General features: G+C 52.5%; 2 protein-coding genes across 26 annotated transcripts in view; one reads left to right on the top strand and one right to left on the bottom strand.

Annotated features, from left to right (window-relative positions):
• Window positions 1-13,176, bottom strand: part of ADPRM (ADP-ribose/CDP-alcohol diphosphatase, manganese dependent) — a 385,000-nt gene that overhangs the window by 287,073 nt on the left and 84,751 nt on the right. The window lies entirely within an intron of this gene.
• Window positions 5,945-13,171, top strand: TMEM238L (transmembrane protein 238 like). 2 transcript variants are annotated; one of them, XR_014238656.1, is made up of 3 exons: window positions 6,350-6,441; window positions 9,037-9,222; window positions 12,154-13,171. XR_014238656.1 is itself a non-coding variant. In XM_082373344.1 (2 exons), the coding sequence occupies exon 1, from the start codon at window positions 6,104-6,106 to the stop codon at window positions 6,341-6,343; it is 240 nt and encodes a 79-aa protein (XP_082229470.1). In that variant the 5' UTR covers window positions 5,945-6,103; the 3' UTR covers window positions 6,344-6,441; window positions 12,154-13,171. The 2 variants fall into 2 exon arrangements, 1 of the variants encoding a protein (XP_082229470.1); XM_082373344.1 differs by lacking the exon at window positions 9,037-9,222 and having other exon boundaries at window positions 5,945-6,441.

The raw sequence follows: 13,176 nt of genomic DNA, 5'->3' as shown, positions 1-13,176 counted from the left end.
CATCAACCTACTGAGACCAAAGGTGATGGGCAAGGGGGAGGGGTGATGCGGGACGCTCTTGAGGTCTGAGTAAGAGTGATGAATGGTTAGATTAGCCCTGTGGGGAATAAGATAGAAAGACCAGGGGAGAAAGCTAAAGGGTTTGCCAAGCAGCAGGAAGGGCTCCCTGAGCTGCATGTAGATGGAGTCTAGAGGCCCAGGCAGGACGCTCTGGGGAGCTCTCTCAACACCCCCTCGTAGCCTAACAGGAAGAATGAAGATCTCTGAAAATTGTCGGATGCTCCGAAAATAAGAGTGAATGCTTTTCTGAAAATAGTGACCCTAGGCTCCAGCCCAGGAAAAAGGAGGAATACATGAAGATTCATTGGAGATCACCGATCAGCATCAATGTTTTTCCAGATTCCAGCACTGTACCTCTAGGGCTATATGAAATGATTCTGGCTGGCACACAGGTTCACGGCACAGTCACTTTAATTCTCATCCAGTCTTTCCTATGACTTCTGGGACTAAATCTCAAATGGGGACTGTAAATCTGTCCCCTCTGAAATCTGTGCGTCACAGGCCTTCATTTGAGAAAGAGAACGGGCCTCAGGCTCAGCAGCTTCAATAGACAACTGTGTCTAGTTCGGGAGTTGATGAGTCTGGTCCACTGCTTAGTTTTGTAAATAAAGTTTTACTGGAACACAATGAAACTATGACCCCTTGGCTATAATGGCAGAATTGAATCGTTGTAACAGAGACCTTATGGGCCACTAAGGCTAAAATGTGTCATATCTGGCCCATTACAGAAAAAGTTTGATGACCTCTGGACTAGCTTAATTAGAAAGTTTGTTTTCAGTGTATATAGTCTTAAATACTTGCTGTCTGTTATAAGTAATATCAGTTTTCCACTGGTGGTGGCAATAATTAATTGAAGTTAAAATCCATTTAAAGAAAAAAATTAACAAAATATTATAATATTAGCAAATGAATATAATAACACATTAACAAATTAAAATGGTGTTCTATAATGAAGAATAGAAGCAGACTGCAGTTGTGGCAGAATCCTGGGGGCAGTACACATATGAGGCTTGGTAAACACTGGGTTATGAGAGTAGGGACGGTGGAGAGATTTGTGAATGATGGAGATAAAGAGCAGCTGCAGTAGAGATGAGACTGGGGACTGGAAAGGCATTTCACGAGGCTAAGGCATGCATCAGGGGTGGAAATGTAGCCATCAAGAATGCAGGGGGGCTCTGACAAGTACAGGTTTCTGGTAACTGACTGTACTGCTGAACTGAATGAATAAGCATTTTCAGAACTCTAATGAAAAACTGATGAACTCATAAAAGTGCTAACAAAAGATCAAGATGAAAAAAAAAATTAATTACATGGGACTGAGTGAACTGATGAGGATGAGTATAATTTTTGTGACTTTCTGTCTGAATTAAAAAAAAAAAAATCCCACAAGGACTCAGAGGCAAAGAATATACAAATCAATTTTCACTGCAAAGTAAAGGAGCTGTTACAGTGGAGGATTACTGGACTGAATGTCAATATTATGACATAGTATGAGTGTGTTTCATGTTTGGTAATTGCAATCATTGTTGCTTTTGTTGTGGTCATCCATGTACAATGCTTGGTGTCAGTCTATTTATCTCTTGTAAAAATAAAATACAGTGTGTGTGTGTGAAAAAAAAAAAAAAGAATGGAGGGGGGGCTCAGCACGGACCTAGTGGGGGGCGGTGGGACAGGGAGCTGCCATCAGGCGAAGCCAAGACTGATAAAGGGAAGAGGATGATGGTGCAGGAGAGTCGGTGGCAGGTCCCTCCCAACCTGGGGTTTTCCCTACAGAAGCATCGTGGCAGGAAGGATGTAATAAAAGGCATCAGTGCCAACCACACGGTAACACTTGTCTATGTCCCCGAGTGCAGGTTCTAAGCACTTTACACCTATGAACTCACTTATTCTTCACAGTAACCCCATGAAATAAGGCATTATTTTACAATGAGGAAATCGAGGCACAGAGAGGGCAAGTGACTTTCCCAAGTTTGCACAGCTAATGAGTGGCACAGGCTCGTGTGGTTAGACCTGCTCAGCATCTGATCCCTGTCACTCAGGAGGTGACTGAGCCTTGGTCAGTCAAATAGTCAGGCCCGGAACTGTGACTCTGGGTCAGCTGAGCACCCGGCTGGCCTGTTCCTGTCTCGGTCTCAGCTTGCCCCTTAGGATCCAGGTCACGGAGAGGCCGTCATACTCATGACATCACAGGGAGATGACAGATCATGATGACTGTGCCAAGGCAGTGACGAGGTCCCAACTGCCAAGAGGGGGCGGCACCGTGTGGTGGCAGCAGGAGCACAGCCCTCCCGGAGCCACAGGGGTGGCTGCAGCCCCCAGGATTCTCAGAAGTGGAGGGGCAGAGGGGCCCTAAGAGACCAGTCCCGGGAGCCACTGGCCAGGGGTCTGGGCGTCCGGCTGTGCCCTACACACCACGTTCATGGTTCAGAAAGCATAACAGATGCCTACTGTCTTACATTTCCCCATTTTGGTAATTTTTTTCCATCATATTTATCACTCTCTGAAATGATATCATTTATGTATTGTTTAATTATTCATTATTTGTCTCCCCCCTTAGAATGTTAACTCCGATGTCAGGTTCTGTAGTTGATGCTATTCCCTGCTGCCCGACATATAGTAGGTGCTCAGAAGTACTGGTCTGATTTAAATCCCACATAGGCTCAGGCTTCTAAATGTGTTGAGGTCACTTGGGGTTACCCACTTTGGAGGATGATGAGCTCCTCAGTGATCAGGGGGAGGGGGGCAGCCAGAGCCCAGGCAGCAAGAAGGCCCTGCGTCCTCGGCTTCTCTCCCGGGGACCCAGGGACAACCAAGGGCATCTTGGTGCCCCAGGGGCTGAAGCACTCCTCCTGGTGCCTGGTGGCATGGTGGGCCACGTTTAATAGGGTGCTAACTTTGTCATGATGTTTCTGAAACCTTGGTTTGAGAGTCTGAATTTTCTATCTATACCACAGCTAAAGTCAAAGGATATCCCCAAATAAACAATCCTTTTAGCTATTGTTACAGGTTGAATTGTGTCACCCCAAATTCATATGTTGAAATCCTAACCCCTAGTACCTCAGATGAGAACCTCATTTGGAAACAGGGTCATTGCAGATGAAATTCTTTAAGATGAGGTCTTACTGGAGTAGAGAGGGTCCCTAATCCAATACAACTGGTGTCCTTATAATAAGGGTAAATGTGGACACAGAGACATGCACACAAGGAGATGATACTTGAATATGAAGATGATGTATCTACAAGCTAAAGAATGACAAAGATGAGCAGGAAACCACCAGAAGCACAGAGAAGGGCCTGGAACAGATTCTCCCTCTGAAGGAACCCACCCTGCTGACGCCCAGATCTCCGACTTGTGGCCTCCAGAACTGGGAGGAATCAGTTTCTGTTGTTCAAGCCAGCCAGTCTGGGGTTCTCTGTCACAGCAGCCCCAGGACCCTCAAGCCCCTGTTTCCAACCATGGAAAGGCCACGCAAGCTCCCTGGGGGAGGAAGAGGGTGGTGGCATCCTTGTTAAACTGAGCCTTTCACGTGACTGTTTCTTGTATGACCTGCCCCTGATCCAGGCCAATCTCCATCCCCCACAAACCTAGTCACCCCCTCACTGCTCGGCCTCCCACTTTTCCAGCCCGTCCCACTCAGGGCCTGGGTCTCACCTGGCTTTCCATCACCCGTCCCGTCTCCCCCAGCTGTGTGGACATCTAGACGTCTCAACACACAGGAGATGGACGTCAGGGAACAGGAGCAGGAAGATGCATCGGGCGGGGGTGGAGGGCTCCTCATAGCCTGGCCAGGCTCCTGGGTGGCCCACGGTTAGACACTCACAAGGAGGGCCGTGTAGTGTGCGAAGGAAAAGGCAGGCTGCAGGCGGAGAACGGGGTGGCCCATTTCCACAAGGGAGAGGAGCGATATTTGTGATTCTGGCGGATGAAGGCCAAGGGGAGGGTGCTGCCTAGCTCTGGATCCAGAAATGGTGAGTGCTTTCAGTCTCCTCCCCTTTGCTCGTGAATATGTTATGGTTTTTTCAGCTGGAAACGTGTGTGTGTGTGTGTGTGTGTGTGTGTGTGAAAAATAGTAGAAATAAAAATTTGAAGGAGTTCCAGAACCTGAGGAACCCGTGTTCCCCTGGGATGCTGAGGGTCCGTGTTGAGTAAAGCTGACCTCAAGTGGGGTGGAGGGGAGACGACTTCACTCTTACCAGCTTCTTTTTTTTTTTCTTTTTTCCACTATAGGTTATTACAAGATATTGAATACAGTTCCCTGTGCTATACAGTAGGACCTTGCTGTTTATTTTATATAAAGTAGTGTGCACCTGTTAACCCCAAGCTCCTAATTTATCCCCCTCGCACCAGCTTCTCTTTGACCCAGCATTTCAGGAGTATGATTACCAACCATCCCGGTTGGCTCAGGACTCAGAGACCTCCTGGCACCCAGAAATTTTCACACTAAAATTGCTGCTCACATTTACGTACACAAGGTGCTGCAGAGGAGCCCAGGAACCTGTGCACAGCCAGGCCTGGACACACCAGCCTGGCCCTGCCCAGCCACACGAGGGTTTCTCCACCTGCCCTTGCAGAGGGCATTGCGGTCCTTCAACTGTTCTTCCCAAGAAACTCTCTCTAGTCAAAGCTGGGGGCAACAGATTGGAAGACTCATGGCTTCTCCTACCCGGGGAGGTGTTCTTGTGTAGGTACCTAATCCCTTCTGAGGACAGACTGGGAAAATGATGCAAATACGGGGTGGCAGATTGGCTTTAGTGACTTCTCACTTTGAGATGCTCCAGACTGGCTAGCTCGTTTCAGTCAAGTCTTGTGTTCCAGATGCTAAAGTCCGCAACTTATAAAATTCTCTCCCTCCCCAATGCTTTTTTTCTGAAGGTTTCTCTTCATCCTGCTCATTTTACATATAGGAAACGAAATTTGAACCCCTTATCCCTAAATTTGAACCCCTTCCCATCCACAGGAGAAGGCAAAAGAAAGAGTAGAAATTATTTTTCAGTTGTGTGGGGAGACAGAGGTCCAGAGAGGTCTGGTGCCCTGTTCAAGGCCCACGGTGGACGGGGGACAGAGGAGCGCTGCCTGCGCGGCCCCGTAGAGACGGCTGAAGACCAGACCGCTGCCGCGCTGTCCTCAGTTGGTGTTCACTCAGCACACCCTGGGAGTGGCCCGGTGATAAGACCTACTTCACACATAACCCCTCAGGATTGCGGGCAGTGTCCCCGCGACAGAAAGCAAACATGGAGTTAGTCAGTCTGGAAAACACACGCAGCCAGAGAACCAGGTAAACGTTTCTTGACTTTTGCCAGGAGTTGCCTTCTGGTCCATGCCCAGCCCACCCAGACAGGGGCACGAGTCCCCTCCCTCCCTGGCGTCCCCTCTCTGTCCTCTCAGTCTTTTTCATTGCTGTCCCTTCCCAGGGTCTGTGTTCATCCCAAAGGGCTGTGATGAGCCTTACTGTAGGAAGCTCGGGTCCTGGGGGCTTCAGAGCAGAGAATCTACAAGCCGCACCAACTTTTCCTGCTGCTGATGCACTTCTTACGGCACAATTTCCAAATCTATTTACATCAACAAACTCTCTTCCACAGCTTTTACATAAAACCTCCCATCCGCACCAGGAAGAGTAGGGCAGAAGCGGGTAGGGGAGGAAGCCCCGACCCTACCACACGTCTCAGGAGCCCGGGAGGACTTGCCCAGGACTTGAGAGGCAGAACGAGGGCAGGACAGCCCCTCCCCAAGACCCACAGGTCCCAAGTCCCCAAATCCATCCAAGGGCACCCTGACTCCTCTCCTGCCACGTCACTTGGTTGGCCTCAGTGATGAGGATGTCATTCCTGAGCCATGAAACAGTTAAGAAATACCCCGCCCCACTGGCTGCCATGCTCATAAAGGGAGGTCCCCGTGTACTTCCGTGTGGCTCCAGATGGGCGGCTCACTCATTTGCTCACACCCAGCGGGGAGCGAAGGCAGAGGCCAGTAGCACTGCCACCTTCCCATGCAAATCAGCCCCGGGAGTGCAGCTGGGCCCCTCCCGCTCCTGCCTCCCAGGCAATGCTCCTGGGGAGGCCTTGGGGAAGATGCCACCCTGGGCGCTGTGCTCTCTTCCTCGGCCTGGCCCTCGTGCTCGACGTTGTGGGCCTGGTCCTCTTGCTACTGGGCATCTTCGCCTCCCTCGACTTCTGGGACTTCTTGGTCTATACGGGGTCCCTGATCCTGGCTTTCAGCCTGCTCTTCTGGATCATCTGGTACTCCCTCAACATCGAGGTGCCTCTTGAGAAACTGGACTTGTAGTTCGGAGGCGGGCAGAGGAGGAAGGCCTCAGGCTTCCTGGCAGGCGGACGGGCAGGGGCATGCTGCGCTCCCACCCCAAATGCCCCGCCAGGGACCAGGTGAGTGCACAGGAGACCTGCCTGGAGGGGTGGCCCGGAAGCTGGGACGAGCAGGGGGAGGCTGGAACCCTCTGAGGCTACACAGGCAAGTGGCCCAAAGACTGTCCCCCAGCTGGGGATTCTGTCCACCTGGGCTCCAGCTGGCCAGGAGAAAGTGGGGCAGGTACTTCTCCCCCGGGGGACCCTTTTCCTCATGGAAACTGGAAAGAGGGTCTCCACAGACCCCATGACTTCTGATCCACCACGAATGGTCCTGCCACGCAGAACAGGAAGTTATCCCTTCAGCTTAAAACTTGGAGAAAGGAGCCCGTCTCGATCCTCTGTTGGGGAGAATCCTTGCTGGGGAGAAAAGCCTTTGGCCCTAGAAGAGGATGGAAAGTTCCCCGATGCTGCTTATGCCTTGCCCTGTGAGCTGCTTGCTGCGGTAGGAAACAGAGCAGAACCACCCTGCATGGCCCTTCTCTCTTGCTTCCTCCCTGCACCTGCCCAGGTGGGACACACGGCAGGGGGTCGGGACCTGTCCCCACGTCCCCGCTCAGTGCATCTGCCCCCCTCTCAGCAGTGCCCCCACCCCACGCCCCCAGCCAGCCAGCACCCTCCCCAGCCAGCCCGGGACACCGGAAGTCAAGGGACCATGGCTGACCATTTCATCCCAGCTGGGCCAGAGCTCGGCTGACCATGTGTAACCAAGGAGGCAGGTAATTGTAAGATTTTTCACATGGGCATGGAAAGCAAAAGATAGAGCTAGTCTGGCCCCCACAAGCCTGAATTAGAGATGGCCAGCTCTCCCCAGGGGACTAAAGTCGGAGTCCTGGTTGGTTTGGTCATCATTCCCTCCTCCCAGGTGGGCAGGGACCTGCACTCAGGCACAGCCAAGCACTCCACTTTGAGTGCTGCATGTGAGAGCAAAGGTCATTGCAGAGTTGGAAGGAGGAAATAATAATCGCGTCTTTTCTGGGGGATTCCACGCGACCCTTGGAAGTGAGAGACAGAGCAGCAGTTTGAAGAGGTTTCCGTAGGGGAGGCTAAACTGTCCCTGGCAGGTGAAAGGAAAGAGATGAGAAGTCAGAGCACCTGGGCCTTGCTCGGAGCGGCACCACTTGTTTGCTGGTGACACTGCACAGGAGGCATCATGCCCTGAGCTTCAGTCTTCCCGTCTGTAAAATGGGGATAATGTTACCAGCCCTTGTTGCAATGGTCAAAAAGAGGTAAGGCAGGAAGAGGCTCTTTGCACATAATGTGGTTCTTACACATGCCAAGTGTTGTTATAAACATACAGCAGAGGGGAGTAAACTGACCCAGAGTCCCAGCTGGGGGTACCTTGGTGTGCCTTAAATTGGTAGTGGTGGGGGTCAGCTTGAAACTTCAAAATGTGCATCATGAAACTTCAAAGCAAGAAGGGACCCCAAACTTGTTTGCTCATTCACGAGGATGCGTCAGGCACCGTGCCAGGCAGTGCGGGTGCTGGGAAGAGTAAGACACATGAGGTCTCTACCCTCGAGGAGTTCCCGTCAGGCGAGAGACAGACATTAACCAGACAGTCTGACTAACAAGGTACGATAACAGTCAGGTGAGGACTAGGAAGAAAAGGAACACCGCTCCTTGGGAACGTTCAGTAGAGAGGCTGACCCAGAAGGTGGAGTCTTACAGAGAGAGGCAATAGCTTGAGCAAACTTCCTGGGGTAGCAGGAAATAGAAGACAGCAGGGTGATTGAAGGGCAGAGGGCAAGTGCAGGACGGGGTTAGGGCCCTGCAGTGTGGGGAGGCCAGACCAGGGAGGGCCTAAAAAATCCTCTCAACGATTTTAGCCATTATTTAAGAACAATAAGAAGTCAGTAAAGAGATGTAAGCAGGGGTGGGGACTTGACATAATTTGATCTCTGTTTCCAAAAGACCACCTTGGCCGCGGCACGGGTGACGAGGATGACAACGATGGCGACGGGCAGTTCACGCCCACTTGGGGGTCTCAGTCACTTGCCTAAACAAGAAGGGTCTCCAGTTCAGTCTCCTCATCCCACACATCCTCCCCTCATTGAATGGAAGGTAGTTCAATAACCCAGTAGTGAAGACCATGGGTCAAGACCCAGACTGTCTGGTTTGAATACAGTTTTGTTGCTTACTAGCTATGTGGCCTGGGGCAAGTTATGGACTAGCTATGGGCCTAGCTATGACTCCATGCCCTTGTTTCCTCATCTGTAAAATGGAGATGGTACTAATACTAGCCTCTGTTTCAGAGCTGATGCTAATAACAGCCCTGACCTCATAAGGGTGTCGCAGAGATTAATTTAACGTGTGTATAGCACCGTGTGAGTGACGACTGATAAAACAAGGGGCACTCTGATAAACCTCTGTCACGACGCAGGTAGCTGGTCCATTACAGGCAGGGTGGGACCTTCCTCTAGCACAGATATCCCTGAAGCATTTCGACCAATTCTTCAAGCAGCATATGGCATTAAGACTCCTCAGTGGGTGTAAGAATGAGGGTTGCCCCAGAACACCAGACTTCTGTCCAGGCTCAAAGAGACGTCAAAAGCTGTGGGTCCGTTGTAGCCTCCACTGAATATAATCACGCAAATATCTCCTTCACCTTTTCAGTCCCCAAACTCCAAGTTCTACAGGACCCTAGAGCCAGCTGGCCCTTTTCATCCAGCTTCATCTGGACCCTGCATCCCCGACAATGTCTGGGGCTGGCCCAGAGTGATGGGTTACGGTGGACCGAGACCCGCTGTGCAGGGGCTGCTCACTTATAGGAGCTGCTCACCACCTCCTGGATGACCTCAGGCAAGTCATTTGACGTCCCTTTAGAGTAGGAGGTTTGGTCCCCAGGAGAGGTTTCATACTGTTCCCTGCAGAGGCCGCTGGGGGCTGGGGCTGGGGAGGGAGTGAGCAGGCAGGATGCCGGCAGCCCCGCCACACCCCCCACCTAGAGCCCTGTATGAAAGTTCACACTGAACTTTCACGTGAGCCTTCATGTGAACACAAGTTCCGACGCTGAAAGATATTTCTGAAAGGCCTAGACTCAACCCCCTTACTTTGTACGACCTTTGGCCTGGGCATCATCTCCAACCATATTCATGATTTACAGGCAGTTTGTAACTGGCTCTGCCGGTTCCCTAATTCTCAGAGTGGAGCAAAGGGAAGAACACGGGTTCCGTGAATTCACAGCCCAGCACGTCTCCCAGTCTCAGCAGGATGGTTGCTAGGACCCCCACCCCCACCCCACCCAGAGAGAAGCAGGCCACATCCCAGGCAGGAGTCACGACAGGGCAGGGCCACCTGGTCACTAAACCTCCAAGTCCCCCCAGGAGTTTCACGACTACTGGCTTGTTTTTATCGCTCAACTGTGTACCAAGCGATTTTATCACTTGGTCACTGTATTTCCCGAAGCTTTGTTTGCTCCACGCTCTACTGGCTGGGCATTTCTTGTAGATAAAGTCCCTGCAGAGGCAGGGGAGGGCGCTTGTCCTTTAACAAGAGGGTGTGAGACTACACTCCCCCCCCCCCACACACACATACATCCACAGCCCCGCCCTCCATACACATCCCCCCATGTACATGCACCCAGATTCCCTCCATAAGCACGCCCACCGACACACACACACACCCTACATGCACACCCACCTCTCCTATGGCCGCCACACATCACACACACCCAACATGCACACAGTCTATCACAGACACACTCACACACCCACACACGCCCACACTCCTCCCCTACACCTTCTACACACATCAACACCCTACACATGCGTCCCTCCCCCACTGCACACACGGTCACACGCACACCCTCACCTGGCCTCACACTCACATGGCCGCCACACCCCATCCGCCCTGTTCACACACAAACACGCCCTCACACCTGCCACGCGTGTACCAGAAACACCCCACAGAAACAAACACTCCCGCTCCCCAGCAACCGAAGCCAAACGGCATGGGAGGCTCACGGCCTCGAGCCCTGGAAGGTTAACTTTTCCCAACACGCAGACTCTCCTCTCTGCCGCGGAGGGGCCAGTGGGGCTGCCGGTCGGCTCAGAGCAGAGCCAGACGGAAAGGCCTGCACCCCCGGTCGGCACGGGCTGGGGCTGCGTGGAGGGCCAGACATTCCTCTAATCCCCGGAGGAATTTTTAACCTAGAGGGAGAGGTAAAGCAAGTACATAGGGCCTCACAAAGAGTACACGGAAGGAGCGCAGTCTCACATGGGGCTCTGAAAGCCCAGATGAGGAAGAAGCCCCCCTGGCTGGGCAGGAAAGGAGGTGGTGTGTGGCTTCAGACGTCTGGGTCCTGAGCAACAAGTAAGAACGTGACAGGCAGAGCTGGCGCTCGGGCAGAGCCAGAGGGAAGGACCGCACAAAGGGAAGAATGAAAGGGTGGCCCAGAAAGGGTGAGCAGACACAGGGGACCGGGGTTAGGCGTGCTCATTGCTGAACTTGGAGGATGCTGATAGCCAGATGAGGATTCTGAAACGTGGAAAGCAAGGAGGAATTTTTGATGACTTCACAGCCTGGAGAGCAACACGGCTGGGCTCCACTTGAGGAAGAGTAACTTGGTGTCACGTGCAGCAGGGGTAGGGGAGGAGAGGCACAGGGACGGGGGACCATTGGAAAGCAGGGGTAGTCATAAGAGAAAATGATGGCCACAGGGAGGAGGGGAGGGGGACAGAGAGAGAGCATGGTGGACAACAGACGGACGTCCTGGTGTCCCTCGGGGGGGTAGCGGTGTCAAAGGCTTCAGGAAGCACTGCCACCGTGGAACAAGGAGGTCAGGGGAAGGCAGGGGTTTGCTCAAAATGAGGTGTTTTCCTTTGCACGTGCAGAGCTGGGGGTGCAGATGGTATCGATGGGCAGAACTACCCAACTGGAGTTGAATGTGCAGACTTTCAACTCAGAAGGGGGATCAGGCGTGGAGATGGAGTTAGGGGCTGGAGACAGGACTGCAGACGAGATTGTAAAGGGTGGGAAGGAGGAGGGAAGGAAGGCAGGTCGGGAGCCCAAAGAGGATTTGGGCAGGTAGCAAAGAAGGCAAAGGAGGACACGAGACCAACGGTGAGGGGAACTGACCTTCAAACGCTGCTGAGTCGTAAAGCAGGGTGTAGCCTGAGGAAGGATGATGGGGCTTGGCAATGAGCCTTTATCAGTGAGGTTGGGGACAAAAACGAGACTGGTGCGCCTTGTGGAGTGGCTGCTGAGATGTATAAAGGAGCGAGCCCATATCAGTCTAAAAAGTCTTTGGCGATGAAATGGAGGGGGTAGGCCAGTAGCCTGACGGCATAGCTGATCTGAAGTATGGTTTCTTCAGAGGAAGGGGATGCAGAAAATGGAGCAGGATGGCAAGTGGGGGGAAGGAAGGCAGCAGAGAGGAAACGAGGACGCTGAAGTTACAAATGGAGAAGGATGTCTGGCTGTGCCTGGGGTGCAGGTGGGTGGTGAGGTCCAGAGGCCAGGGAGAGATTTGCTTGGCCTGCACGGAAGGATGGGGGAAGACAAACGGAGGTTTGGTGACTGCCTCGGTATTTATTAGGCCACTTATTTTCATGACCTCATTCAATCCTTACAGCTCTGTGGGTTAGGGGTTCAGATTCCCATTTTACAGGTGAGGAAACTGAGTCTCAAGGTAGTTTCAGGACTAGCCCACTGTACCTGTGCTGTCGAGGGCCAGCATTAGAATGCACAACCGAGTCCAGCGGACTCCAAGAACTACGCTTGTTTTGACAGATTCGAATCTCGGACTGATCCATCTCGTCTTCATTTATTCAGCCCACGTCCCATCTGGTGGAGAAGCAGCAAAGCAAGCTGATGCCCTGTTTCTGCAACACATCCTGTAACAGAACCCGGGAGGAACCAGAGGCTGTGAGGTGGAAGCTTTCAAAGCATCCGCTAGGCTGCCCAGGAATGGCCACGAGCGCCCGGCTTCCGGCAGGTTCCAGGCTCCATCAAGAGACCAGCACCCCTGCCCCGGGCCACTGACACCACTGCCGGCACCCCAGCCGTTTGTGAGGGTCTGGGGAGACCCTAATGTTGGCACAGCGGGGCTTTTATGGCAATAACCCCGCCGCTGTGGGCTTGCGCACCCAACGGGAAGTCCGTCCAAAGTCCGAATGGGATCTCCTGCTCGTCGGCTCTCTGGACAGACTGTGTGAGCCCCTGGAGGGCCCACCTCATCCACCTCTTGGTGTCGTCCAGTCGGCACGTGGTAGTGTATTTCAACATGCCGGTTGCCAAGGCAAATGCAGAGCTAGTGCTGAGTGCAGGAGGTGCCCCTCCTCGGTGCCGGACACCCGGAACCACCAGTGCCGCCCCCGACTTGCACGACCGGGCCACACGGGGGTGGGGGGTGTTCACATTGAGCTTTTAGTCAAATGAAACCCTCCGGGCATTTTTCTGACAAGTTTCTGACGAGCATTTTCTAGACTCTGCTGTGCTGTCCTCGCGTCATTCATTTCTTGATCCTAAGAGCAGGCCTCTGTTTTTATCTTAATTCAATTGCATCTAGTCCAGCGCAGCCCAACCAGAGCACCTAGCGACCTTCACAGGCCCATCAGACGTGCTCATGCCTGTCACCTGTGCTCGAGCTGCCCCCCTAATTTATATGTCCCCCAGCTTAATTCTGTACTTTTTATTTATATCTCACCCTAAACGTGTATGTGTTTCTTCCAGAAGCTGCCTCAGATCTTTTGCGGTGTGAGGTAGTTACCTAAATAAAGAAGCTGATTGGCCTTTTAACACAACATAACCTAT

This window comes from Balaenoptera borealis (genome assembly GCF_965194805.1).
Source record: "Balaenoptera borealis genome assembly, chromosome: 20".
Classification (NCBI taxonomy): Eukaryota; Metazoa; Chordata; class Mammalia; order Artiodactyla; family Balaenopteridae; genus Balaenoptera; species Balaenoptera borealis.
Note: the sequence above shows the minus strand (reverse complement) of the source record. Positions and strands in the feature narration are given on the sequence as shown.